The sequence below is a fragment of the Ochotona princeps genome, chromosome 3, assembly GCF_030435755.1.
Source record: "Ochotona princeps isolate mOchPri1 chromosome 3, mOchPri1.hap1, whole genome shotgun sequence".
NCBI classification, from domain to species: domain Eukaryota; kingdom Metazoa; phylum Chordata; class Mammalia; order Lagomorpha; family Ochotonidae; genus Ochotona; species Ochotona princeps.
In genome coordinates, this window is record NC_080834.1 from 88465149 (window position 1) to 88493089 (window position 27941).

Sequence of the window (27941 nt, forward strand, 5' to 3'; positions counted from 1 at the left end):
GAATGACTTATAAATTAACTCCTAAGGCAATTCTAAAACTTCCAAGGAAGGGAAATAAAGTAAGAACATTTCCATGGTGACACTCTGCAAGAAGTTCTAATATGCTTCAGAAACCAATTATTTACTTGTCATTCCTTTAGATACTTTGTTTATTCTTAAGAGATAACAGCATTTTCTTTTTCTTGCACAAAATACACCTAAGTAAATAAGTTAGTAAGTAAGCTAAGTAAGACTTATTTATATAATTCTGTACTTCAAAAATAAACAATGCAGAATTGTACTAGTTAGGATTATTGCACTCTAAACTGAAATTTCTTGGGTCTGGGTTTTGACTGCCACATCTTAGATAAATGACCTTGGACAAGTTATACAATCTCTGTGTCTTGGTTTGCTCTTCTGTAAATGAGAAAAAAAAATAACACCTACTTCAAAGGGCTGTTGTGTTAAGGAAAGACAAAGATACATGCACAAAACAAACATGCAATAGATGCTAGTGGTATTTGCTGGTCATTCTCATTACTATTCATTCTTGGTTTTGAAAAATCAATAGTTAGAAGTACCTTTGTCAGGAACAAAGACAGAATTACTAGGATTTAAGTCCAACATCTGGGGCCCACCGCAGTAGCCTAGCGGCTAAAGTCCTCACCTTGCATGCACCAGGATTTCATGTGGGAGCCGGTTCGTATTCCGGCTGCTGCACCTCCCTTCTAGCTCCCTGCCTGTGGCCAGGGTAAGCAGTAGAGGACAGCCCAAAGCTGTGGGAATCTGCACCTACAGGGGAGACCTGCAGGGGTTTCTGGCTCCTGGCTTCAGATCAGCTCAGCTGAGGCTCAGCTCTGTTGCGGACGCTTGGGGACTAAATCAGTGTATGGAAGATCTTTCTGTCTCTCCTCCTCTCTGTATATCCGCCTTTCCAATAAAAATAAATAAATCTTAAAAATAAAAGTAAGCATGATTCCAGGGGCAGGCTGTGGGGTAACAAATTAAGCTGCTGCTTGCAAGACTGCCATCTCATATTGAAGTGCCATTTCAAATCCCGGCTGCTCAGCTTCTGCTGCAGCTTCCTGATCATGTACCTGGCATGGTAGTAGACAATGATGCAAGTGCTTGGGGCCTCGTTAGACTGTGTAGGAAACCCGGCTGGGGTTTCAAGCTCTTGGAGTCAGTCAGCATGGTTCAGCCAGGCTATTGCAGCCATTTGGGTAGTGAACCAGCAGGTGGGAAACAACTCTGTCTCTCTACCTTTCAAATCAATTAAAAGGAATAAAAACTTAAAAAATAAATGACTCCATCAAAATAAGATAAAATGAAGTTTTTTTTCCTCTTATGTCTAAATGTGGCAGTGTTGTGCTCAGTCACATAAGGTGCTCCTTTCCTTGCTACACCTTCACATTAGGTAGGGCTGGCATGCCTTGTTCTAGCCTTTGAAATATATACATGGTAGCAAGATGGTCGCTTTTAGGCAGGGGAATATAAAGAGGCCTCATTGACATATCTTGGGGAACATAATATAGAGACAGGTTTCCTAAGATGGTGGGAGCCTAGATCCTGAGTCATGAGATGAGATAGAATCTCCCATGAACCATGGCGGTTTTAGCATGAAGGAAAAAGAAACGTTTACTGGGTTATGTCACTGAGATTTTTAAGTTTGTTTCTGTAGCATGATCTAGCTTACCCTGATAAAGACATTGAGATATTTCATCTTCCTATCTACACAGTGCCAACCTGAGGTTAAGAGAGGCAAAAGGCTAGGAAAGAAGATGTACTAGTTGGCAGAAGGAAAACAGGTAGGGAATGCTAGACATTCTGAAAACTGGGCAAATGTACTGAGTCCTAGGTACCTCATTTAGTAACTTCTTCTGGCTATGGGGCATCTTTAGAAAGAGACAAAAACACTCAAAAGCAGCTTTTACCTTCGTAAGTGAGCATTTTCACTTCGTAATGGCTGCATAGCCAGTGCTACTTCAACTTGAATATTCGTGCTTCCACTTATAGCTGGGAGCTCAGATATACAGGCTTCCACTTCTGCAATCAGCCTTTCAATTTCTGAATCCTCTAAAAAAGGCAGAAATTAATAAAATTAGCATTGTGTATTGGCTTTGGACAAGATTATTAGTACATATTACTAAAACAATTTTAGATATGTACATACTTACTATAAATAAACTCAATTATTTGTGAATTTATTATACAAATTCCATTTCCCTCCTTCCTGTTGCCTACGTATGCTTACTTAGAAAAATTCTAAAGAAATTCAATTCAGTAAACAAAAGATAAATCTTAAACACAGGATTATCACATTAGTGATTTTTTTTTTCCTGTTGAAGAGTCAAGCAGGAAAGTTACTTACACATATCTCCTGGTTCAATTACCAAGGATTTACACAGAGTTCCTGTGATTGCTAAAGGACACACTTCATTACAGTATTAACATTTGCAACCACTCATCTTGACATTGTAAATATTCATTTAAGTTGATTTATCTGGTAAAATAATGAGTGAGGGTCTGCCGGAGTAAGGTGCCACTACATTCTATAAAGCAGACTTAACAAAAGCAGGCACACCTCATTTGTTGTAACTTGGTATTAACTGCAGAGTGGATGATTCTAGTGACGGCAAAGAGACACAGGCAGAAGGTAGATACTAGATCGATCTTCTTTTATTTTTATCTCCCAACACCCATCCAATCTGTGACACAGAAATCCCAAATGGGTATCAGTTCAAGTCTTGTCTGCTCCACTTCTAATCCAGCTTCCTGTTAATGCGCCTGGGAAAACAATGCAAGATGACCCAAGTACTTGGGCCCCTATACCCATATTGGAGACCTGAAGAAACTTAAAACTCCTATCTTCAGCCTGGTCCAGTCCTCACATTTTCGGTCTTATGAGGAGAAATTAGCAGACCGAAGATTCTATCTTTCCTGTCTCTCCGTAACTCTGCCTTTAGAATAAATAAAAATCTTTTTAAAAAAAGTTTATTTTAAATTGATAATACAAAAACTATATAGGTTGGTTTTGTTTAACATGTTGTTCTGAAACATGTATACAATGTGGGGCTCAGCACAATGGCTCAACAGCTAAATCCTCACCTTATATGGATGTCAGCTAATGTCCCAGCTGCTCCACTTTCTACCAGCTCCCTGCTTATGGCCTGGGAAAGCAGTTGAGGACAGCCCAAAACCATGGGACCCTGCACCTGCGTGGGAGACCCGGGAGAGGATCCTAGCTCCTGGCTTTAGATTCACTCAGCTATGGACATTTCGGCCATTTAGGGAATGAACCATAGGATGGAAGATCTTTTTGTTTTTCCTTCTCTCCATCAATCTGATCTGCCTTTCCAATAAAAATAAATAAATATTTTTAAAAGAATCTATATAATGTGGAATGGCAGAGTTAATATAAATATTTCCTTTTTTTTTTTTTTTTGCAGCGAGAGCACTTAAAAATAATACATTTTTTTTTACCAACTATAGTCTCTCCAAGATCTGGCACAACAGATCTCTTAAAATTATTACTCCTGTCTGAAACTTGTATATTCTAATAATACCTAAATTTTTTTGAAACCTGGGTTTCTTCAAATGGAAATAATTATACTTTATAAGGCTGCTGAGAGGATTAAATAAGATACTATTTTTAAAAAAATTTCCTCATGTGTAAAATAAGAGCAATAATAGGACCTCATTGTTCTGCAACAGGGATTAATGCACTGAAAATACTTAGCACAGTGCTGGGCACATAGTGAGCTTTCAAAAGTGATAGGTGTTTGGGCCCAGCGGCGTGGCCTAGCGGCTAAAGTCCTCGCCTTGAACGCACCAGGATCCCATATGGATGCTGGTTCTAATCCCAGCAGCTCCACTTCCCATCCAGCTCCCCGCTTGTGGCCTGGGAAAGCAGTCGAGGATGGCCCAAAGCATTGGGACACTGCACCCTCGTGGGAGACCTGGAAGAGGTTCCTGGTTCCTGGCTTCAGATCAGCGCGCACCGGCCATTGTGGTCACTTGGGGAGTGAATCATCGGATGGAAGATCTTCCTCTCTGTCTCTCCTCCTCTCTGTACATCTGACTTTGTAATAAAAATAAATAAATCTTTAAAAAAAAAGTGATAGGTGTTAATGGTACTGTTATCTGGTTAAAACAATGGTTACATTAATAAGTTGAAGGTATGAAAACACAGCAATGTTAATGCCCTAAATCTCTGGCTTATTGAAACTATATTCCTATAGGGTTTTAAAATTTTTTTAAAAAAGATTTATTTTTATTGGAAAAGCAGATTTACAGAGAGGAAAGAGAGAAAGATCTTCCATTTGCTGGTTCTCTCCCCAAGTGGCTGCAACCACTGGAATTAAGCCAATCCAAAGCCAGAATCCAGGAGCTCCTCCTGGCCTCCTATGCAAGTGCAGGGTCCTTGGCCATCCTCCACTGCCACAAGCATCTATCCAGGCCATAAGCACGGAGTTGGATGGGAAGCGGAGCAGCTGAGACACAAACTGGCACCCATATAGGATCCTGGTGCATATAAACATGGGGATTTAGTAACTGAGCCATTGTGCTGGGTCACGTTTTAAGATTTTTTTGGAAAATCATGAAAGAAAATGAAGGAACCAAAAAAAATTTTTCAAAAACATTTGTTTTGTCAGTTTGCAAATGTTAGGTATTAAATCAGTGCTTTCACAACCAATTACTGTGTTTATTAAGTTGATGGCAAATCTGCAATTCATTCCAAGAGAAAGCCTTATATTGTACCTTTGTACCTTCTTAAGTATATATATTTACACATATATATTAAATGAAAACAAATGAACAGAATCTGGTTCAAAACTATTTCCAAGATCTTAGAAAAGTGAAAAATCCACAAAAATAAACTCGAAAGGACAGAAGATTTGTGTTACTTTTCAAACTGAGATTTGTTAAATAGTTATTAAAGAAATGATGAAAAAGAAATCTGCCTTTTCTTACTTCAGAAAATCAGACTAACTTAAGGAGTGTAATAGTCTTCAGGAGTTTTCTAACCTCTAAAATTTTTTCTTCACAAATTCTCAGAAATCCTTTCAAGATCCATGTGGATCAAACAAAATACACACTTATAAGTTAAAGACTATATATCTGTTATTTCCTGATATATTTCAAATTCAAGGACAAAAGAAGGGAGCAAAATATCTAAAAAGCAAAAACTACAACAGGCAGAATAACTTTTTTTCAGATCAAGATACAGTTTTATGGAAACACTCTTGTCACTTATTCTGAACCTGCAGGGTGGCTAATAAGACACTGCTACTTTCAAGACTTATTTTATTTTTTATTGGAAACTCAGATATACAGAGAGGAGAAGGGATAGAAAGGAAGATCTTCCATCCAATGATTCATTTTCCCAGGGGCTGCAATGGACACAGCTGAGCCGATTCGAAGCCAGGAGCTTCTTCCGGGACTCCCACACAGGTGCAGGATCCCAAAGCTTTGGGCCGTCCTCAACTGCTTTCCCAGGCCACAAGCAGGAGCTTCACGGGAAGCGGGGCTGCCAGGACCTGAACTGATGCCCATCTGGGATCCTGGGATGTGCAAGACAAGGACTTTAGCTGCTAGGTTACCGTGCCATGCCAACACTGCTATTTGAATTGAACACCATGTTACAATAGGAAAGTACTCACCCACCTTGTTCTGCTAGCAAGGCCTTCAGCTCTCCCAACAAATACTTCATAGTTCTAACTTTTTCAGCAGTCTGGTTCACATTTTTGGCCTTCTGCACATCCTTGATTATTTTTGCATCCGAAACATGGATATTGAGGTCCCTTCCCTCACTGGTGGCCTCTCCCATTTGCGTTCTGGCATCTCTGTCTTCATTAGCTGCCGAGCATGATTGCTGCGATCGAGTGGAGCTTCGGGATGTCTGGTTGTCTGCATGAGCTTCTTTTCCAGGAGACTGGAACAGAGACATATATGTTTGAAAGCACTTTAGCAGGTCTGCTTCCCTTGGAACTCCTTTTTGTGGCAGTATCCCATTCATAAGGCCCAGCTGCTGCAATGCTGCAACAGCTGATCTGTCAGCACCAGGCAGGCCACAGGGAAGCACAGGACTGGCGTTCACTGAATTAGCTGGAATGCCAGGAGGGTTCACAGAAACTGTTTCACTTTGTGATGCAAACTGGTTGTCACCACCTGTTTGAACTTCCTAAAGAAAGGAAAAGAAAAAATATATTTTATAAGTGTTCTTGTAGGCAATAATTATAAAAATTCCAATCACAAATATCAGCAATATTTAGAAAGTAACTATACAACATTTTTACATTAAAAATCAGAAAACTGTATTTCTACTTGGCTAAATCAAGATTCTAGTTCTTAAAAACTAATTAGGTGGGACCAGTGTAGTAGCCCAGTGGCTAAAGTCCTCACCTTGCACTTGCCAGGATCCGACATGGGCGCCAGTGCATATCCAGCAGCCCCACTTCCCATCCAGCTCCCTGCTTGTGGCCTGGAAAAGTAGTCAAGGATTGCCCAAAGCTGTGGGATACTGCATCTGCATGGGAGACCAGAAGGAGGTTCCTGGCTTCTGGCTTTGGCTCTGCTCAGCTCTGGCCGTTGCAGCCACCTGGGAAGTGAATCATTGGGCAGAAGTCTTCCTCTCTAAATATCTGAGTTTCCAATTAAACAAGCAAACAAAAAAAGCTAATTAGCTGAGCCAGTGTTATGGCACAGTGGGTACAGCTGCTGCCTGTGATAATGGCATTCCATATAGGTACAGGTTCATGTCCCAACTGGTCCACTTCCCATCCAGTTCCCTGCTAATGGAAAAGCAGCACATGCACCAGGTATTTGGGTCTCTGCCACCCACATGAAAGAACCACAAATTCCTGGCTGCAGGCTTTGGCTGGTCAAGCTCCAATCATTGTGGCTTTTGGGGAAGTGAACCAGTAGATGAAAGATTTTCTGTCTTTCCTCCTCTGTAACTCTGCCTTTCTAATAAAAAATAAAATAAACCTTATAGAAAGACAAATACATTCCATCCACTGGTTCACTCTCAAAGTGGCCACAATGGCCAGGCTGAAGCTAAGCCAATCCGAAAACAGGAGCTAGGAGCCAGGAGCTTCTTCTGAGTCTCTCACATGGATGCAGGGCCCCAAGGCTTAGGCATTCTCCACTGCTTTTCCAGGTCATAAGCAAGGAGCTGGATGGAAGTAAGGCAGCAGGGACAAAAACCAGCACTTGCAAGGGAGAGAAATAGCCAACTGAGCCATCACACTAGGCCCGTAAAATAAATCATTAAAAAAAAAGTCTTAAGAAACCTAATTAGCTAACTCTGTAATGCAGGATCACTGGAAGGTCAGGACTAGAACAGAATGTTTAGAAATACCACACAATATACATGTAATACATGAAAAACTGGTGCACTTTGGGACTAAAGTGAACATATACACTTATGCAAATGCTCGACACAAAAAGCTTTTGCATAAACATACTTACAAAACAAGTAGTAAAAATGGCTGGAATATCTATTCATACAGAAATAACTATACTATGGAGTATGATATGTCCACTAAACACAGTACTTACTACCTAATAAAATTCATCAGATAAATATTAATATTTCTAATAAAACATTAAGTGAAAAAGGCATATAATACCACAGAAAATTTAACTAATACTTTAAGAAGAAAGCAGGGTAAAGGATTGTGGCCTAACTACTGCTACGAGCTCAGTGCCATAGCCTAGCGCCTAAAGTCCTCGCCTTAAATGTGCCGGGATCCCATAAGGGTGCCAGTTCTAATCCAGACATCCATGTTTCCCATCCAGCTCCCTGCTTGTGGCGTGGGAAAGCAGTTGAGGTCGGCCCAAAGCCTGGGGACCCTGCACCTGTGTGGGAGACCTGGAAGAAGCACCTGGCTTCAGATTAGCACAGCTCCAACCATCACAGCCACTTGGGGAACGACTCAGCGGATGGAAGATCTTTCTGTCTCTCTTCTCTGTGATATGTATCTTTCCAATAAAAGTAAAATAAATTTCAAAGAAAAAATGCTGCTGATTCCCAGCTCAACCACTTCTGATTCAGCTCCCTATTAATGTGCCTGAGAGGTGGCCCAAGGAGGCCTGGGTGAAGCTCTTAGCTCCTGCCGGTAAATATGGATGGTTGATTTTTCTATTGATATCTTTCCCCTTTCCTCATTATCGTTAACAAGTAGCTAACAAACAAACAAACAAAAAACCCAACAACTTGAATAGTAATTGGTCTTTAAACTCTAGCACACTGAGATAGTCAGTAAATTCAAATGTCCCTCCTAAACTGATCATTTCTACAAGCAAATTATTATTTGTATCATACATAAAACAAACTGTACCTACAGCATGAACCATTGAAGGGCATGATGGCTGCTGAGCTGACCAGACAGGAGTGGGGATACATAAGCCATAATTAGACTGTGATGTTGCTTGAGATTCTAAAAAGAAAGGGAAAAAAATATCATTTGTATTTCATCCTGCTTATACAATAACCAAGTAATTTACCTAGAGCTTATGTTCATACTTTTAAAAACATTAATCATACTTACCAGAATCAGACACAGTATGGCAGGGTGCAGCAGGGATTCCATTTGCGCTGTTCTTTGCAGTCGAATTATTCATCAGCGACATTTGAGTCTGCACATGCTCACAGAGGGCATGGTATATCATGGGTGAGTATGATCTATAATGATCTTGCAATGACCAGTTTTGAGCTATCTCTGATGTGTCTCTTTCACTTTCAGCAGAGGCTTCATTGGATATCTGTTTCTTATTATCCGAAGATACTAATAGGGAACAGGGGGAAAAAGTGTTTGAAACGTAGTTCTTCAAAAACCCTTTCCTATAAGATCTTAGGGGAAGAAAAGACTCAAAAGTGGCTCAATGTAACACATATTTCACAGAAAAGCTTTATCATAATCACTCCTAAAGAAAAGTAACTCAAATTCCTTTCAAAAATAGCATTAGTTTGGTTTGTAAACATCTATTTTTTAAAATTATAACACTTCTACCAAGGTTACCAGACTCTCCCTAACGTTTAATAAAACTCCTTCACCTTGCCCCATATTGAATTCAGACTCAAAGGAAAAGCAGACAAGACAGAATACTTCATAGAACTTTTGACACTTTGATAGCTAAAACAAAACAATTTAAAGATCATTAAGGAAGGAGATTTAATTTGCACATTGGATCTTCAGAAACATTTTAACATGTCATTTAAACTTTTCCAAATCCTAACCAAAACCAATTGTCTTCCCATTACCCCCAATTCAAATTTTCATTCTAGACAGGTTGATTCAGACACCCAACAAGTCTTTCTCACGTTCCTATAGCACTGAGCATGAGGCATTACTCCTTCAAGCTCAATGGCATTGACTTATCAAGACTTGTCCTCTGAAAGTTTCTTCTGTGAGGTAGGTTCTAATCCAATCATTCATGTCCAGCTTTGTCATGCCACAACACACTGTAACAACCATATACTACTGACATATTGCCCTACGTAGCTTATCTTTTATTCTCTTGTTCCTCTATAGGAACTAAAGTATAAGCTTCTTTATGTGGGATACTGTCTTATATTATCATGTTTTCCTACAAAGTAGAAACCTAGTATTAATAACATAATAACTAAAAAACAAAATTTTCTACACAGTACTATCCTACAGGATTGGTATAAGCATCTGAATTTTATGTCATCTTAAGAGATGTTTTTAAACATTATTAACAGAAACAGAAGTGTTCTGGTAGATCATAGGTTATCACTGTACAAGATAAATCACCCACCAAAATGAAACACACATTCTGTGACAGAATAATTCTATTCCCATGAATATACCTAACAGAAATGCATACTTAAGTCTATATGAAGATGTGTACAATGTTCATTTGTTAGCTGAGTATCCATGAGTAAATTATTTAACTTTTCTCTACGTCCTTTTTCTCATCAGAAACACGGTGATAATATCTACTTAAAAAAGACTGTTGTGAAAATAATACTTGCAGAATTCTTAATCAATGTGTAGCACACAGAAAGAGCTAATTAAGTGTTTTATCAACAAACAGCCGCAAGCTCTTAGCAAGCACAAATAAGGACGCATTGATCTCACTTTCTGATAATACACCTCTGCCCATGTCCCCTCTGAAATCATTAAAACCAAAAGCAGAAAGAGCTACCTTCATTATCTGAACAGATGAGTTACAACAAACATGACTGATTTCCATAAAGTACTATCCTTATTGATGATAATTTTCTAATAAATCAAATGGAAAACTACCCTCTAAATATTTTAAATTGGAGATCTTCAATGATGGAGTGGGAGATGGTTGTTCATAGCCATCCTTTTCTCATCACTCCTCTTCTCTTGATTCCTTGGGCTCACTTCTGTGTTGGGATTTCCTTTGGTCCCCTATGAACTCAATGGTTTGAGGAAACCTCAGATTTCACTCACAAGTCCCAGGCATTTGGTCTCATTCATCGTCCTTTCCAGGGTGGCTTTCATGGTCCTGAGAAAGCTGAACTACAATTTATGCCTCTGCCACCAGATGTCATCATCCAACATAAATTAACTGAAAACATATTTAAGAATCAAAGCTTGGGTCTGGAGCCGTGGCATACCGGCTAAAGTCCTCGCCTTGAACACACCAGGATCCCATATGGGTGCTGGTTCTAATCCTGGCTGCTCCACTTCCCACCCAGCTCCCTGCTTCTGGCCTGGGAAAGCAGTCGAGGATGGTCCAAAGTTTTGGGACCCTGCACCCACGTGGGAGACCTGGAAGAGGTTCCTGGTTCCCGGCTTCAGACTGGTGCAGCACCGGCCCGCTGCGGCTCACTTGGGGAGTGAATCATCGGATGGAAGATCTTCCTCTCTGTCTCTCCTCCTCTCTGTATATCTGACTTTGTAATAAAATAATCTTAAAAAAAAAAAAAGAATAATCAAAGCCTTTCAATTAAAAGGAGTTATCTTGCTCCTTTATAAAAATCAGTGCTTATGAAAACCTACTAATGCTTAATATTTATAATTGAGGCATAAAGTTTTAAATAATTTAAAACAAATAAAAGACTGCATTTATATTACTATAAATTTAAAATAAAACAACATAGCAAGCCTGTTAGTATACAAATACAAATTAAGTATACTTTCTTGTTCTTGTCAATTCATACCACAGAACCCTACATGAAAATCTTAACAGATCTAGTCTGCAATATGTTTAACTGTTTAACATGTTTAACCATGATAACTAGAACTAATGTGAGATGTACTTGTTCATTCCATCCATGAGATTTTTTTTCAGTCCTTGAAGTCTAGCTGCTGTTTGAGCACTGGCTGTTGCTTAGATATATAAGCACAGTTAGGAAAGTAACTTGTGCTACCCAAATGCATCTCCTGCAGATAACAGCCACTGGATGCTAATTACAGTTGGAAATACATAAACGCACCTAGACTTGATGGGGTAATCAATGTTCAAAGGATTCTGCCTGTGGGAGTTCATTTGCCCAAAGTAAGACAAATGAAATACACAAAGTCCCTGACTTAGGTGGACTCAACTTTGGTGTTTTTTGTTTGTCTGGTTTTTTTAGAACAGTTCAAAAATCAATACATACTTAACAAAACCATAACTTGAATTTTGATCTTTCTTTGGGTACCTTCCTGTGATGCAGCAACAAGCCACTGCTGCCAGCCAGCCACAAGAATAGATGGTTAAACTCTAAAATATCTTGCATGTTGCTAAGCTGTGTTTGGTAGGTTATGTGCGTTAAATGTATTTCTAACTTAAGATATCTTCAACTTCTGATGGTTTATCAGGAATGTACCCTAGTCATTACTAGAGGAACATCTGTACATAACTAAAAGCAGAAACATGAAAGCATTCAATACACTTAGCACATGTATTTTTTTCTTTTAGTTTCCTGGTTTTTTGTTTGTTTTTTTCAGAAAAAATCTTACTAAGCTCAATACATTTCTGGACCTAACTCTCTATGCCATTGCTCCCCATATGTATCATGGTGAGCTTCTGTAACTCCACAAATTCAAAGAGCAGGTAGATCCCAGGCAGAAAGTACAATGGAGATCATGCCTCATGCCCCAGAAGACATTTATAAAAACCAACAAGAAAAATGTGTGTTAAAATTATAAGTGACATACACATAAACTAGTTAACATGCTGTAACACATTCCTTAAAGTTCTCTTTATGATTACCTCAATCAGGAAGAAACAGAAAAAAGAACAAGTTCTACTACTGAACACTGTCTTAAAGAGAAAAAAAGAATTTGTAATCATAAATAGCAGCCAATCACACACAACCAAATAGCAAAATGTTTCACTCTACATCAGCCTGGTAAATTTAAATAAGAGCATTTCAACCACAACCTAAGGGAAGGAGGCTTTTCGAATGATCAGTTAACCTCAGGGAGTAAGTAAGTCAGCGAGAAGCATTTTTCTAATATGCAATCTGAAGACAGTCCTATGGGAACAGGTCTTTCCTTTTGATGATGAAAGTATAGGACAAAGGACAAAAACAACCAGGTGTCCTGATCACAGGATGAAACTGCTGGTTGACTTCAACCCAAATACAAATTTAGTGCTAGAGATGCAGGATGCCAGATATCTTCCATCTGCCACGGATAAGGAAATACCTGCCTCTAGGCAAAAACAGACTGGAGAATAGGTGCCACCACTCATTTATTTGCCTACTGGGACCCAATAAGCAGGCCTCTGCTTTAAGAGTTTAGAGCTTAGTACCCTCTTACTTAGAGCCAGCATAATGGCTGAACTAGCTAATTCTTCACTTCCAAGTGCCAGGATCCCAAATGGGTGCTAATTCGTGTTCTGGCTGCTCCACTTCCAATTCAGCTCCCTGCTTATGGTCTGGGAAAGCAACAGAGGATGGCCAAAATCCTTAGGACCCTGCACGTTATGTGAGGCCCGGATGGAACTCCAAGCTCCTGACTTCACCCAGCTCCGGCCATTTGGTGAGTGAACTAGTGGATGGAAGATCTTTCTCTGCCTCTCCTCTCTGTAAATCTGCATTCCCAAAGAAAATAATTAAATCTTTAAAAAGATCTCAAAGTAAATATCTTATTGTATTTTAGGTTTCTCACAAAATAATTTATGTCTTGCTCACAACCACTTAATACTACCAATACTACCACCAAACTACAAAAGCAGCAATAAAAGAGATAAATAAGTTAGTAAGACTATGTTCTACCAAAACTCAACTTACAAAATACACATTATTTGTAAAATAAAACTGACTATTTAGTGCTGACTCCTGGTTCAGACCAGTGCTGCTTAACAGATACACAAGTAAAATACAAACCTTGTACATAATTTCAAATTTCCAGGATAAATAAAAAGTGAAAAGAACAGGTAAAATTACTTCTCAAAACATCTTATTTAAAATGATATACTCAGTGTGTAACAAAAATCTAAGATATATTATTTTTGGTATCTTTTTTTTAAAGATTTATTTATTTTTATTGCAAAGTCAGATATACAGAGAGGAGAGTCAGAGAGGATCTTCTGTCCGATGATTCACTCCCCAAGTGACCACAACAGTCAGTACTGTGCCGATCTGAAGCCAGGAACCAGGAACTTCTTCCGGGTCTCCCACACTGGTGCAGGGTCCCCAGGCTTTGGGCCGTCCTCGACTGCTTTCCCAGGCCACAAGCAGGGAGCTGGATGGGAAGTCGAGCTGCCGGGATTAGAACCGGTGCCCATATGGGATCCCAGTACGTTCAAAGCGAGGATGTTAGCTGCTAGGCTACTGCACCGGGGCGTTATAATTTTTAAATTGGAAAATCAGATTTATAGAGAGAAGGAGAGACAAAAGATCTTCCATCTGTTGGTTCACTCCCTAAGTGACCACGATACCTATAGCTGAGCCAAACCGAAGCCAGGAGCTTCTTCCAGGTTTCCCATGTGGGTGCAGGGTCCCAAAGTTTTGGGCTGTCCTCTTCTGCTTTCCTAGGCCACAAGCAGGGAGCTGGATGGGAAGCAGGGCTGCTGGGATATGAACTGGCGTCCATTTGGGATTCCAGTGTATGCAAGGTGAGGACTTTAGCCGCTAGGCTACCGCGCCAGGACCCACATATAACTTTTGAACACTTCACATATAGCTAGCTCAACCAAGGAGTTGAATTGTTAATTTAGATTTAAGTTTGAAAACTGATACTTGATTCAGTTTTATAATTTGAAATAGCTTGAATATATGGATCTGAATGTTCAACTGTGAATTCTATTAAATCTGGATAAATATTAAGTATTTCTGTGGAAATTTAGTATTCAGGTTGATGTACTTTCTGTAAAATGCATGCTGGACTAAGATCATTTTATATCAGGCCTGGCACGGTAGCCTGGTGGCTAAAGTCCTCACCTTGCATGTGCCAGGATCCCATATGGGTGCCGGTTCCTATCCCAGCTGCTCCGCTTCCTTTATAGCTTCCTGCTAGTGGACTAGGAAAGCAGTCAAGGAAGGCCCAAAGTCTTGGGACGCTGCACCCATGTAGGAGGCCCAGAAAAAGCTCCTGGATCCTGGCTTTTAATCAGCTCAGTCCCAGCTGTTGTGGTCCCTTGGGGAGTGAATCAACGGATGGAAGAATTTCCTCTCTTTCTCTCCTTCTCTGACTTTCCAATTAAAAAAAATAATAAAGTCTTGTTTTAAAAAGTCATGTGGCTAGTTGCTAGTATCTTGAATAATGCAGGTGAAGATAACATGAGACTAGAGTTAGAGGAAAACATCTATACCTATAAATGCTCCACCTTCACTCTTCTCTTTGCCTGGATCCTGGTCTCTAACATTCAGAGATACTACCCAAGACAATTTGCTACACTCATGTTTTGTCTAAGTGAAATCTAAATAAGCACTGTAGTCTTGGCATTTCTGGCTCACCTGCACTATAGCTCTAGCCAGTCTAACTCTTGTCTCAATTTCCACTGTGGACTTTATCTTCATTTGAGCCTGTCTTGTTCTTTAGGGTCCCCAAAAAACGACATTATCAGAACTTGCTTGTTCTAAACTTGTGAATTATGAAATATAATGAATTACGAGGATGTAAAACATTCAGTCAACGGCAGGCTCTCTTAGCTACACAACTTGGAATTTCAACTCCCCATCTGTCATGTATCCTCACCGTAGTTGAACAAGTGGAATTCTTCAACCAGCATAGCATATATATACAGTGTACTTCCAAAAAATTCATGGATAAGCTAATATAAAAACAATGTACCTTTTCAACAAACTTAAAAACTTTTTATCTCTGAGACAAGCTTTCCTTCTTCCCATTCACTCGCCCGAATACCCAGAGGCCAGTGCTAGGTGGGGGCTGGGGCGACAAGCCAGGGTCTCAATCCATTTCTCCCACATCAGTGACAGAAGTCCAGTTTCTTGATCCATTACTGCTACTTCTCAAGTTCTGCACTATTGGAAAGCTGGAGTCAGAGCCACAGCTAGGAATCAACCCAGGCACACCAAGGGGAAGCGAGCATCTTAACCTCTAAACCAAAAGCCTGCTTGGAACTACAAACTACTTAAATTAATCTCATTCAAAAAAAAAAAAAAAACTTAAAAACAATTACTATCTGCAACAATACACCTGAAATGCAACCGATTTCTAACTATCTATGAAAATAGCAGAGAAAATAAAAATAACTCGATACTTCCCAAACATTCTAATTTTGAACTTTTCTTCCTAAAAAAAAAAAAAATGCAATATAGTGTATTTTTCTACTTTCTTCCTTGAGAGAGTGATAGTAAACCAGGTGACTAATCAGGAAATAGAAGCTGAATACAGAAAGAGATCATAGGGGCCACTTGGCCAGATAAGCCATAACCAGTTACCCCAGCATCCCACTCCTGGTTTTGGTCAGGTCCAGACCTAGCCACTGCGGCCATTTGGGAGTGAATAAAAAAGTAGAAGGTCTTGGTGTTGGGGCTATGTGATGACTCAACTGGCTAATCCTCCACCTGTGAGCACCAGCATCCCACATGGATCCAGCTCCCTGCTTATGGCCTGGAAAAGCAGAAGATGGCCTAAAGCCTTGGGATCCTGCACCTGCATGGGAGAACCCAAAGAAGCTTCGGATTGGCTCAGGTCTACACATTTGGGGAGTGAACAAGCAGATGGAAGACCATTCTCCATCTCTCTGACAACCTGTATATCTGTCTTTCCAATTAAAATAACTTCAAAAATAAATATCTTATATGACTATTTCTTGAAAAAAAAGAAAGAAAAAAAAAGTCTTGGTCTCCTGCACTCCCTCTTTCTCTTTCCCTCCCTTTCCCTGCCTGTCTTACTCTGCCTTTAGATAAATAGATCTTTAAACAAGAAAGAGGAGCATAAGCACACACAAAGCCAAATAATCAATACATTACTAAAATGAATGACAACAGTATAAACTAATAATTCATGAATATCCCATAGTTAATAATTATCTTTAAATAAAAGAAGAGGGCCTGGCAAAGTAGCACAATGGCTAAAGCCCTCGCCTTGAACACACCAGGATCCCATATGGGCACACGTTCTAATCCTGGCAGCTCCACTTCCCATCCAGCTCCTTGCTTGTGGCCTGGAAAGCAGTCAAGGACAGGCCAAAGCTTTAGGACCCTGTACCTGTGTGGGAGACCTGGAAGAGCTCCTGGTCCTGGCTTCAGATTGGCTCAGCTCCAGTCATTATAGACATTTTGAGAATGAATCGGAACGGAAGATCTTCCTGTCTCTCCTCCTCTCTGTATATCTGATTTTCCAATAAAAATAAATAGATCTTTTAAAATAAATAAATAAATAAATGTGTACTTACACAATTCTTTCCGGACTAAAGGAGTTTTATGTCTTTCCTGTCCTTTCTTTTTAGATCCGTATCTTTTCCCTTCTAAAGTTCCGGAGTTGTATCTATTTTCTGAGTATGCTGTTTCTGTACCTATAATTGAAACAAAATATTCATTAACATTAAAAGAACTACGTAACTGAGAAGAGATGATCAGTAAAGAAGCATTGTAAAAAACAAGACCTGAATCTTCATTTCTCAAAATGTCCCGCAGCAAAGAAGCACAACCCTCAAGCCCTTGAACAGCTTCAGTCTGTAAGGAGAAAGTGTTTAGAATATATCTGCATACAAAATGGGAATAAAAAATAAAAAGATTATTATAGGTTCCACTTTTTTTATTCATAAGGAATTTATTCACATTTATTACTGGTAGAATACGTGCTTTACAAGTCTTCATAGTTCCTTAGTTTATAATTTTTTCAGATTCTTTAACATTCTATCTTTGTACTTTCTTTCCATTTCTCAGATTCTACCTGTGGACTAATTAAAACAGCATGCACTTTACCTATTCAGTTTAATCTTACCTGACTTTCTGAATCAGAATGGATGGGAAAGCCAGAATCTGCATTTAGACGTGATATTTTTTTTAAATGTGTCCTAAAAAACAAATTGAGTAGTTTTAAAAACACTAATTTTTTCCTTATAAAATACATTCAATCAGGTCATTTTCCTTCAAGCAAAGGTCAGAAAAGATCATACAATCATGTATAAAAGTTTGTTAGTAATCTTGTAAGAATTAACTTTTTGGCAAAATATAAGGAACATTTTATTTCAAGCAAAGGTTGGATAATTCATCTAATCATGTATAAAATGCATATATTAAGATGGTTAATAGTATTTAATACTAAAATGATTAACATGATTAGATACAAACTATGGCTCCACAGAGCTTGTGAAGGGAGAAGACCATCTAGTTTTCTGAGGGAGGTGACAGAGAGTGCAGCCCAAAGGCGTGAAAAGTTTGAGCTTTCATTAAACTATAGACTTCCTTAAGCTCTTACCCTTTCTTTCCACTTGTTAATTTAGCAGGTCCAGTGTGCCTTCCTGATGACAGCACCTATGACGTAACGTATCGCGTTATAACAGATATACAAACATTTTGTTCTCATATTTTCAAAGTTTTGACAAAACCTGAAATGTCACTTCTTTTTCCCATTTTCCCAGCCTGAAACTCTGCATCCCCCCCCAAGCAGTAACTTTCTATGCTGCTTCCCTTCATGCCGCTGGTAACGACCATTCTACTTCACATGAATTTATGTGCTGTAGAAAACTCCTAGCAGGAACAGCTCAGTACTCCCACTTTTTTGCCTACTTTATTTTACCTAGCAAAAAGTCTTCACATTTATATTGTAGAATGAATGTATCCCAATGTTCTTCCTTTTTAACACTGGGCAATACTCTAGTACCTTGCTGTTCATTTTTTATAAATATGGTATATTCTGTAGCTCACAACTATAATTTAACCCTTATAAATAAATCTGCCCTATAGCAAATGTTAAGGAAGCAACACATGTATATATTTTTAAAGATTTATTTTATTGGAAAGTCAGATTACCGAGAGGAGGAGAGACAGAGAGGAAGATCCTCCGTCCGGTGATTCACTCCCCAAGTGACCACAACGGCCAGTGCTGCGCCAATCCGAAGCCATGAGCCTGGAACTTCTTTCTGGGTCTCCCACACGGGTGCAGGGTCCCAAGGCTTTGGGCCGTCCTTGACTGCTTTCCCAGGCCACAAGCAGGGAACTGGATGGGAAGTGGGGCTGCCAGGATTAGAACTGGCACCCATATGGGATCCCGGCATGTTCAAGGCGAGGACCTTAATCATCACACTATCGTGGCAGGCCCAACACATGAATATTTGATCCTTAAATCTTTTTAAGTTGAAAAAGAAACTGGGATATTATTTTTAAATCAGAATTCCCTACTAACACTAAGTTTGGACAAAACTCAATCCCTGAATACGTTAAATGGTCTCCAAATTTGCTGAAACATAATTGAAAATAATTTAAAATATAGAAATGAGTTCATAACTTTAGCTACAATGATCTTGTTTTTAGTATGTTTGATACAATCAGCATATAAATATTCTACTTTCTCTATACATCTTGCTTTCAACAATCTTTAACCTCAATATAGCAATATTTTTTCCTGAAGTTTAAATTACAAGTAACATAAGTGCAGGAGAAAGGAAAAAAAATATTTGTTTTTATATGCATCCAGCATCTTTGGAGTTACGGAAAAAAAACAGTTCATTGTGGTTGTCTTTGAGGAGGGAAAAAAACTAACTTGGGGCAGAGGAAGAAGGCAGCCTTTCTGTAGTTTATGCTTTTACATCTTAGTAAATTTACATAAAATGAATATGACCCCTATTCAAAATACAGCTTTCAGGGTCCTGGTGCAATAGCCTAGTGGCTGAAGTCCTCACCTTGAATGAATGGGGATCCCATATGGGCACAGGTTCTAATCCTGGCAGCCCTGCTTCCCATCCAGCTCCCTGCTTCTGGCCTGGGAAAGCAGTAGAGGATGGCCCAAAGCCTTGGGACCTTGCACCCATGTGGGAGATCCAAAAGAGGTTCCTGGCTCATGGCTTCGGATCAGCTCAGTTTTGGCCATTGTGGCTGCTTGGGGAATGAACCATGGGGCAGAAGATCTTCCTTTCTGTTTCTCCACCTCTCTGTATATCTGACTTCCCAATAAAAATAAATAAATAAATCTTTTTTAAAAATACAGCTTTTTAACATGCATGCTTTAGAGCTCCCAATCCCCATTCTCATTACTCTCCAGATCCAAGTCAGCATTAGCAGCTTATGGTTTTTGATAGGTTTATGTAGTTCATCCCAAGATAGCTTTGAGCAGTAACCACCAAAATTCTGAACTTAGTTAACATTGTGATTAGCTTGATATGTACTCCCTTCTTCTAAGAATATTACTGAGTATACAATTTATTTAAAAGATGTTTTTAATAAGAAAGTCAGAGTTACAGAGAATGGCAGAAAAGTTAAAGATATTCCATGTGATGGTTTGCTCCCCAAGTGGCCGCAATGCCTGGAACTGAGCCAATCCAACCATAGCCAGGATCTTCTTACAGGCCTCCTGCCTGGGTGCAGGGTCCTAAGGCCTTGGGCCATCCTCTACTGCTTTCCCAGGCCACAAGCAGGAGCTTGATGGGAAGTGGAACAGCTGGGACACGAACAGGCACCCATGTGGGATCCCAGTGTGTGTAAGGTGTGGATTTAGCCACTGAGCCATCATGCCAGGACCTGAGCATACATTTTTAAAACAGGGTTGCTATGAGTAATACATCTTCTTATTTATTTTACTTAAAAGTCAGATAACAGAGAATGATGTTCCATCCACTGAATCCCTCTCCAAATGGCTGCAATAGCCAGAGCTAAATAAGTCCAAAGCTGGGAGCCAGCAGCTTCTTCCAAGTCTGTCACATAGACACAGGGGGCCAAGGTCTTGGGCCATCCTCCACTGCTATCCCAGGTCATAAGCAGGGAGCTGCACTGGAGGAACAGCAGCCAGGACATGAACCAGTGTATTATGGGATGTCAGCACTGCAGGCAGTGAATTAGCTTGCTACATCACCATGACACCCCAAGAGTGACACTACCTGTGATAACTTAGAATACAACAGTCATGAAGGAAGAGTGAGAACATAGTGGGTGTTGTGTAAGGTACTTCCATGAGTCTGCATCTCATTCTCAGGGCCTTTACCTGTGATGTTTTGGTTGGGACCATAGTAAAAATCTAAGGCATGATGTTGATGTCCCCAGATTGAAATCCCCCTAAAGAACTAGCACAATTACTGTCTCTCACATATATGTTAAAAAGGATACTCACCGAGATAAATGTATGGCATGGTCATAAGATTTCAAATGGCATTTCAAAAAATGTATACACACATACACACACATAAGGCTATAGTTTAGGAAATTTAATACAGAAAACTACCCATGATAAAAGTACCCTGAGACAGCAACTACCATAAAGAAGCACTTACTTTCATTTTCAAAAATGTTTTTTGGAATTATAATGAAATCCTATATATGCCTCATTTAGATTTTACGATTCTTGACATTTCACGTTTGTCATGTCTCTCAATAAATGCACACAGAATTATTTGAAGTACTTCCCCAGAGCAAGGCGACTCTCGAACACACAAAAGTATAGTCATCAAAATCCGAAATACACAGTTCTATCACCCAGAGACCTTCTATGTAATGCTGTCAATTAGGCCAATACTGTTTTTTACAGAGAAAATACTCGAGTTACATGGCGCCCAGGAGTATATGCTAAAAAGCTGTCAGAGCTCTTTAGCTTCCTTGTTCTGGACCAGTTCCTGAGGCTGCCTTTCACTATCTTTTACAACCCTGACAGATTTAAGGACTACAATTGCATAGACTCAGGTTATGCATTTGGGGCAGGAATATAAAAAAAAAGAGATGTTAGGTCCTTCTCAATGAGTAGACTAATGATGTCAGTTTGTCCTGTTAATGTTGATATGAACTTTATTATTAAGGTGTTGTCTGCCAGGCTTTTCACTGTAAGTTTCTATTTTTATCTGTCATTATTATTAAGCATTTTATGGAGACTACATGATGTATATATCCTATTCATTCAACTTTCAAGCACTATTTTAGCATCCATAGATGATTCTTGTCTGAATTCATTCTGTTAGTCACTGCTGACTTACCTTTATGTGTTGGTATTCAACTCCACCTAAGCAATCTCCTTTCTTCCTCACTTATTTACTAGTATGGAGTCACTGAATCTCAGTTTATTTAATGGCTTATGATCTATCGTTATCATTCTGATATCAGATTACTACAGATTTGCTCAGTGGGTAACCCTTCAATTGACTCCAGCTTCATTTAACATGACCTCATTATGTTCTGAACTGTTCTGCAAGATACTCCAGTAAATTTTTAATTGATGTAAGGATCCTTAACATGAGTCTACCTTAACAAAATATAGTATTTATAACAAGCATGTTGTACAACTAGCCTCTGTAACTTATTCACTTTGCAAAACTGAACCTGTACACCCACTGCCCAACAGCTCCATTCTTCCCTTCCCCCAGTCCCTAGCAATGAACATTCCTCTCCTTGCTTCAGTTTCACTAGCTTAAATATCTCAAACACACGGATTCAGGAAGCCTACCTCCTGTGATCAGCTTAGTTAGCATAAGGTCCTCAAATGGTCCATCCTTGTTGTTACACAAGGCAGAATTTCCTTACTTTTCAAAGTTGAATAATATTCTACTGTATGTATATACCCTATTTTCTTTGTCTATTCGTCTGTAGATGGATACTTCAGTTGTTTCTATGTCTTGAATACTGTGAATAATGCTGTAAATATTTCTTCAAGATCAAGATTTCAATTCTTTGGATATACACCCAGAAAGGTTTGCTGGATCAGATAAAATTAGCTTCAATTTTAATTTCTGAAGGCTATCACACTATTTTCTTCTTCTTTGTTTGACTATCACAATGTATTAAAAAACAAAAACACAAAAATGTACATGTCTCAACTTTCATATCATATCATAGCAAAACAGATCCTCTTGGAGAACGTAGATTATTTTGCTGAACATCTATTATTACATTAGTTCCAAGGCTTCTAACATAATGACATTATTTCCTCATACTACCACCATTCCAGTATTGTCTGCTGTCCACTATTTGCCATCTTCACACACTCACTTATCACCAGACTCATGAGTGGATTCTTGCAATATTCCCTGGACATGCCTGCCGCCATTTAATTTGAATGACAGCTTCTTGTCCATACATTTTTTTCAAATTGGGAGGATGAGCCTTGCTTGTGGCAGCAGCTCAAGGCACTTAAAAAGTCCTGGAAACAGAATCGGCCCACCACACTATTTTCTAAGGACTCATTCTCATTTCTACCATGTAAACAAGTTTTTCAATTTCTACATAGCTTAATCAAAGCTCAAAAGACAAAGTCATACTAGTAGGTATTAGGTGACATTCCACTATGGTTTTACTTTGCATTTCTCCTACGATTAGTGACACCGAGATTTTTTTTCATGTACTTATTGGCATCTTCATGTCTTTTTTTGAGAAATGTCTACTCAAATACTTTGCTCATTTAATTAGGCTATATTTATTTTTCTGTTGAGTTGCAATTGTTCCTATACATTTGGGATATTAATTCTACTAGGTATATGGTTGGCAAATATTTTCCCACATCCTTTAAGCTATCTCTTTGCTTTATTATTCTTTTTGCAGAGCAGAAACTTTTTGTTTGATATATCAGGCTCATTTTTATACTTCCCCTTTCAGTCCAGAAATGAGCCATTTTCCCAGGAAGTCACAGTTCCTCTAGCAGGTCATAGTATTTAAAAACCAAGATTTGGGCACTAGATGTTGGCTACTAGAGCTTGCAATGTTTTCACATACACATTTTCTATTCGGCCATAGCAATGTACTTGTAATTCCGAGACTTTTGTTTTTACTTATAAATCTTTTTCCACATGAACATTTAAAAATTTGAATGCTTGTATATATTCTTGAATGGTAGTTGTATGGTCTGAGTTTGACTGATACTTTCGAATTTAAAAAACAAAGGAATGTATAGGCACTTATCCCATGGTGAGGACACCCATGTTCCATATTGCAGTGCCTGGTGGGATTCCTAGTCCTGCTTCCAATTCCAGCTTCCAACTGATGCAGACCCTGGGAGACAGCAGTCTTGGCTCTGAGTACTTGGGTCCTAGCCACCCACCTGGGAGACTGGGGTTGCATTCCTGGCTCCTAACTCCAGACCTGGTTAAGGTAGGCATCTAGAGGACGGTATTGCAAATGCCTAGCACTTTCTTTGGCTCTTCAAAACCAAGAATAAATCGGAAATAAACCTTTCTAAATACTGAGAACAGTATTTTCATTTTCAGGATTAAATGTCTGAGTATTTGGTGAAAGGTTATTAGCAGTTCAATGGCCATTAATACAATGTATACATTTTCTTTTTAAAAAGAGCACCCTAAGGGCTGGGGCTGTGGTATAGCAAATAAAGCTGCTGCTTGCAACACTGCCTTCCCTTCCGGGCAACAGCTCAAGTTCCAGCTGCTCCAATTCAGATCCGGCTTCCAGCTAGTAGCTTGGGCAAGGTAATGGAAGAGGGTCCAGGTATTCGGACCACTGCACCCACGTGGGAGACCCCAAAGTTTCAGACTCGTGGCATTAGTTTGGCCCAGTCGTGCCCACTACAGCATTGTTGAAAAAATCTAACTCTGATTTTAAAAGAACAAAAAGAGTTTCACATTTCAGGTATTTATGATCTCACACTTCCACTGGGTATTATCCTCACACTTTTGCTGAGAAGTAATAATCTCCTAATAGTATTTTTTAGTAGCCCCAGGTAACACTACTTTTGCACAATGACTTAAACGACCTTAATGCCTCTCATCCACACCCTCTCACCTGTCATGACTTCTGTGACATGAAACCCAAACAGAAGTCCCAAAGTGACTTGTCCAAACTTTTCCATCTACTAAGTCCATAGCATATGTTTAAAAGAATGGACTCAAGCACCAGCTATGTGAGCCTGAAATCTCCTTCAGCTAATCAGCTGTGCACCTGTAGGGAAACTGCCTGAATTCTTCATCTCCCAATTTCCTCATCATAAAATGGGGATAACATTGTTACCTCAGAAAGCCTGCTATGATGATTAAGAGTGTATGTATGTCACGTATAAAACAGAGTAGTACTTGCCAAACAATAAAAGCTGTCTAAATGTTAGCTTCTCTTTCATCATAGCAGAGCACCAAATTAGGTGTCTTAATGGGCCTAAATTTGTCTATGCCAGCAATGTAAGAGATGTTATATGTACTTTATAGCTGAAGGATGGGAGGCTCGGAGAAGTAAAAAGTACTTTGTTTACTGTTGTCAACAGTAGCAGGGCAGAAAGGGAATCTGACCCTGCTGGTGAAGATTACAAAAACCATGGTTTCCCTCTTCCAAAACGGTTGTGTTCTGCTTCATTTCATAAGAGATAAAACAGAAAGCTCTACAAGGGTGGGGCCGGTTCACAAATCTTTGTGAAAGAGCTATCAAGCCAGATCATGGAATAACCCTACCATTCCCATCAATGGAGAAGACAGCATCAGAGATGTGTTGGTAAATGAGAACAAAAGGAAGAGTTGATTCATTTCTTGAAAATCTACCATATGCCAAGTGTATCTTAGCTCGTGAAGATAAGGAGAGCAAGCAGTTTCCTATTAGGTAGATAAATGATGTCTCCGGCCTCGAGTGGCCTGATGAAGGTGATCACAGGGAACCAAAAAAGGGGACCCAAGAGCATTCAATGGAGAGAGACATGAGGGCGCCAGGCCAGCCACTTAGGGGCATGGCAGAGAGGATGCAGCCACAGTTGAGGTTGCTGCAGGACAAAGAGGCTGGGCCTCACTGGAATGGCCAGGTGCTAACTGTTGCCAGAGCAAAGAACCAGATTCACCATGGCCAAGAGGGCGTGTGCCAGGGTCGGATTTAAACCAAAGTGAGCGTTTGAGAAGAGGAAGGCCTTAAAGCAGAAGGCACTAACTGGGAGACTTTAAAAATAATAGCAAAACGCAGCAATAGGTGACTAAAATCAGCAAACTGCAGCACTAGTCAGGAGCTGAGGACCGAACTTGAGGTCACCGTGTCCTGAAGCCGGTAGAGGCTAAGTCCGGGACTCGAACCCGGGCCTGCCAGTGCTCTGAGGGCCACGAAGCTCCCAGGAGAACATTCACCAAGGGACAGACCCGGTGTGTTGGTGGCGCAAAACCAAATGCCCCGGCCCGGCCTTTCCAACGCTGCTGGTTTACTCTTTCCCTCCCAAGCAAGGGTTCTTACTCGGCCCCGGCCCGAGAACCTTTTCCTGCCCAGGGGACTCCTCGGACGCGCTGCCCTCACCTGACCGGGTCGAGCTCCGGACCTGACCATCTCTTCGCAGAGTGCCAGCCGCCACCGACCGATGGCAGCGAGGACGCTCAACCAGAGGACTCAACCGCCGCGGGCTCCCGGTCCTCCTCGGCCCGCCCCCTGAGCTTCCGCTTCCGGGAAGGAGCCCGCCGAGCGTCGCGCCTTCGCGGCTGCTACCCGCCACCTCAGCCGCCTCCTTCTCTCAGCTCTCGACCGGGCGCTTAGCTCTGCTCCCTCCTTCCCTCAGCTCTCGGCCGGGCGGCCCCTTTCCTCAGCTCTCGACCCGGCGCTTAGCTCTGCTGCCTCCTTCCCTCAGCTGTCGGCCGGGCGGCCCCTTCCCTCAGCTCTCGGCCCGGCGCCCAGAACCTGCTCCTTCGGCTCCGGGCTCGTCACACACGGGCCACAGCGTGGGAGAAGCCCACAGAACGCGGGCGGAGCCTGGCGGGGCGCTGAGGGGCGGACTGAGCCCCGGCGCCTCTGAGAGGCGGGAGTCCGCCCGTCCTGTGGTCCTGTTCCGAGCGCTTGAGGCGGGGCCCGCCGCGGTTCCTCCGCTGAGGACAATGGACCCCAGGAGGACCGCCGCTGTCCATACGCTCGGGCGGGCGGGAGTCTGAGCCTGAGCCGCAGGGAAAGCTAGTAGGGATGAGGCGGGTGGATGTCAGAAGGACTGGTCTGGCACTTCTCGGGTTTTAGCACTTTGGGGTTTGGATGACTTTGTTCTGCATGCTCAATAAAAGTCAAACCCCGGGGAGTCCTCATCTCTTGAGTAATTCTCAAGGCAGTTTGAACAAATGTGTGTTCAAATGAACAAAATTTTTAACAAAATGAGCAACACGTGTTTTCAGATGGTGCTCAGCAGGTGCATTTGGCCACCCGTGGTGGGCCCCACCTCTGCAGAGGTAAGTACTGATGGCCCAGAGTGACCCTGTGTCTACCCTTATCTAATGGGCATCCCGCATTGGTTTTCAAAGCTTTAAGGTTTAACTCAAAAATTTTTTTTCTATTACAAAGTCAGATATACAGAGAGGAGAGACAGAGAGGAAGATCCTCCGTCCGATGATTCACTCCCCAAGTGAGCCGCAACGGCCGGTGCTGCGCCGATCCGAAGCCGGGAACCAGGAACCTCTTCCGGGTCTCCCACGCGGGTGCAGGGTCCCAATGCATTGGGCCGTCCTCAACTGCTTTCCCAGGCCACAAGCAGGGAGCTGGATGGGAAGTGGAGCTGCCGGGATTAGAACCGGCGCCCATATGGGATCCCGGGGCTTTCAAGGCGAGGACTTTTTGCTAGGCCATGCTGTCGGGCCCGGTTTAACTCAAATTTGAGGACAAATTTATGGTTCTACTTAAGAAAAATGGACAAAAAGCTACCTTTCAAAGTTTTTAACCAAAGGCCAAGAACTAAAAATCTCTCAGTATATTACACTTTGATTAGGAATGATTTTAGGAAACTGAGTGTTTAGTGGACTTACTGAATTACACTGAAAACTTTCCTTGTCCCGTTTCTCTCATATAAGTTAAATATTTAACTGAGATTCCAGGGGTTAACTTTAAACTTGAATTATTTTCTTATCCACTAATATGTACTGTACAAAGTACAGATACGAAAAATAATCACTCGTAATCCTATTCCCCAGGGATTACCACTCTACCCAGTTTATTGCACTCTCTCCTGGATGTTTGTGGGTTGTTGTTTTTTTTTTTAAGAGGATAGATTGCCAAACCAAGTCACATTTTTTTCACAGAAGTCATGACAGCTGAGGGTGTGGATGAGAGGCATTAAGGTCGTTTAAGTCATTGTGCAAAATAAGTGTTACCTGGGACTACTAAAAAGTACTATCAAGATAATTATTTCTCAGATAGCAAAAGTGTAAGGATAATACCCAGTGGAAGTGTGAGATCATCAGTACCTGAAATGTGAAACTCCTTTTTTTCTTTTTTTTTTTTAAGATGATTTTTTTTATTGAAAAGTCAAATATACAGAGAGGAGGAGAGACAGAGAGGAAGATCTTTCATCCAGTGATTCACTCCCCAAGTTACTGCAATGACCAGTGTTGTACCGATCTGAAACCAGGAGCCTGAAGCTTCTTCTGGGTCTCCCACATGGCTGCAGGGTGCAAGGCTTTGAGCCGTCCTCTACTCCTTTCCCAGGCCCAAAAGCAGGGAGCTGGATGGAAAGCAGGGCTGCCAGGATTAGAACTGGTGCTCA

The 27941-nt window shown here is 40.7% G+C and overlaps 1 protein-coding gene and 1 pseudogene across 1 annotated transcript in view; both read right to left on the bottom strand.

Moving 5' to 3' along the window:
* CCDC14 (coiled-coil domain containing 14) overlaps positions 1-25944 on the bottom strand; it is a 44940-nt gene extending 18996 nt beyond the window's left edge. The window contains exons 1-9 of the mRNA XM_004577838.2: positions 25727-25944; positions 17808-17863; positions 17331-17403; positions 16990-17059; positions 16780-16899; positions 8535-8771; positions 8329-8423; positions 5647-6163; positions 1914-2055 (exon numbers count right to left, since the gene is read on the bottom strand). Of these exons, the coding sequence (XP_004577895.2) occupies positions 1914-2055; positions 5647-6163; positions 8329-8423; positions 8535-8771; positions 16780-16899; positions 16990-17059; positions 17331-17403; positions 17808-17863; positions 25727-25756 (1340 nt within the window). The 5' untranslated portion in view covers positions 25757-25944. The remainder of the gene's footprint in view (positions 1-1913; positions 2056-5646; positions 6164-8328; positions 8424-8534; positions 8772-16779; positions 16900-16989; positions 17060-17330; positions 17404-17807; positions 17864-25726) is intronic.
* On the bottom strand, positions 22411-22627 carry LOC118758865 (small nuclear ribonucleoprotein G-like; annotated as a pseudogene).
* Positions 25945-27941: the final 1997 nt, after the last annotated feature.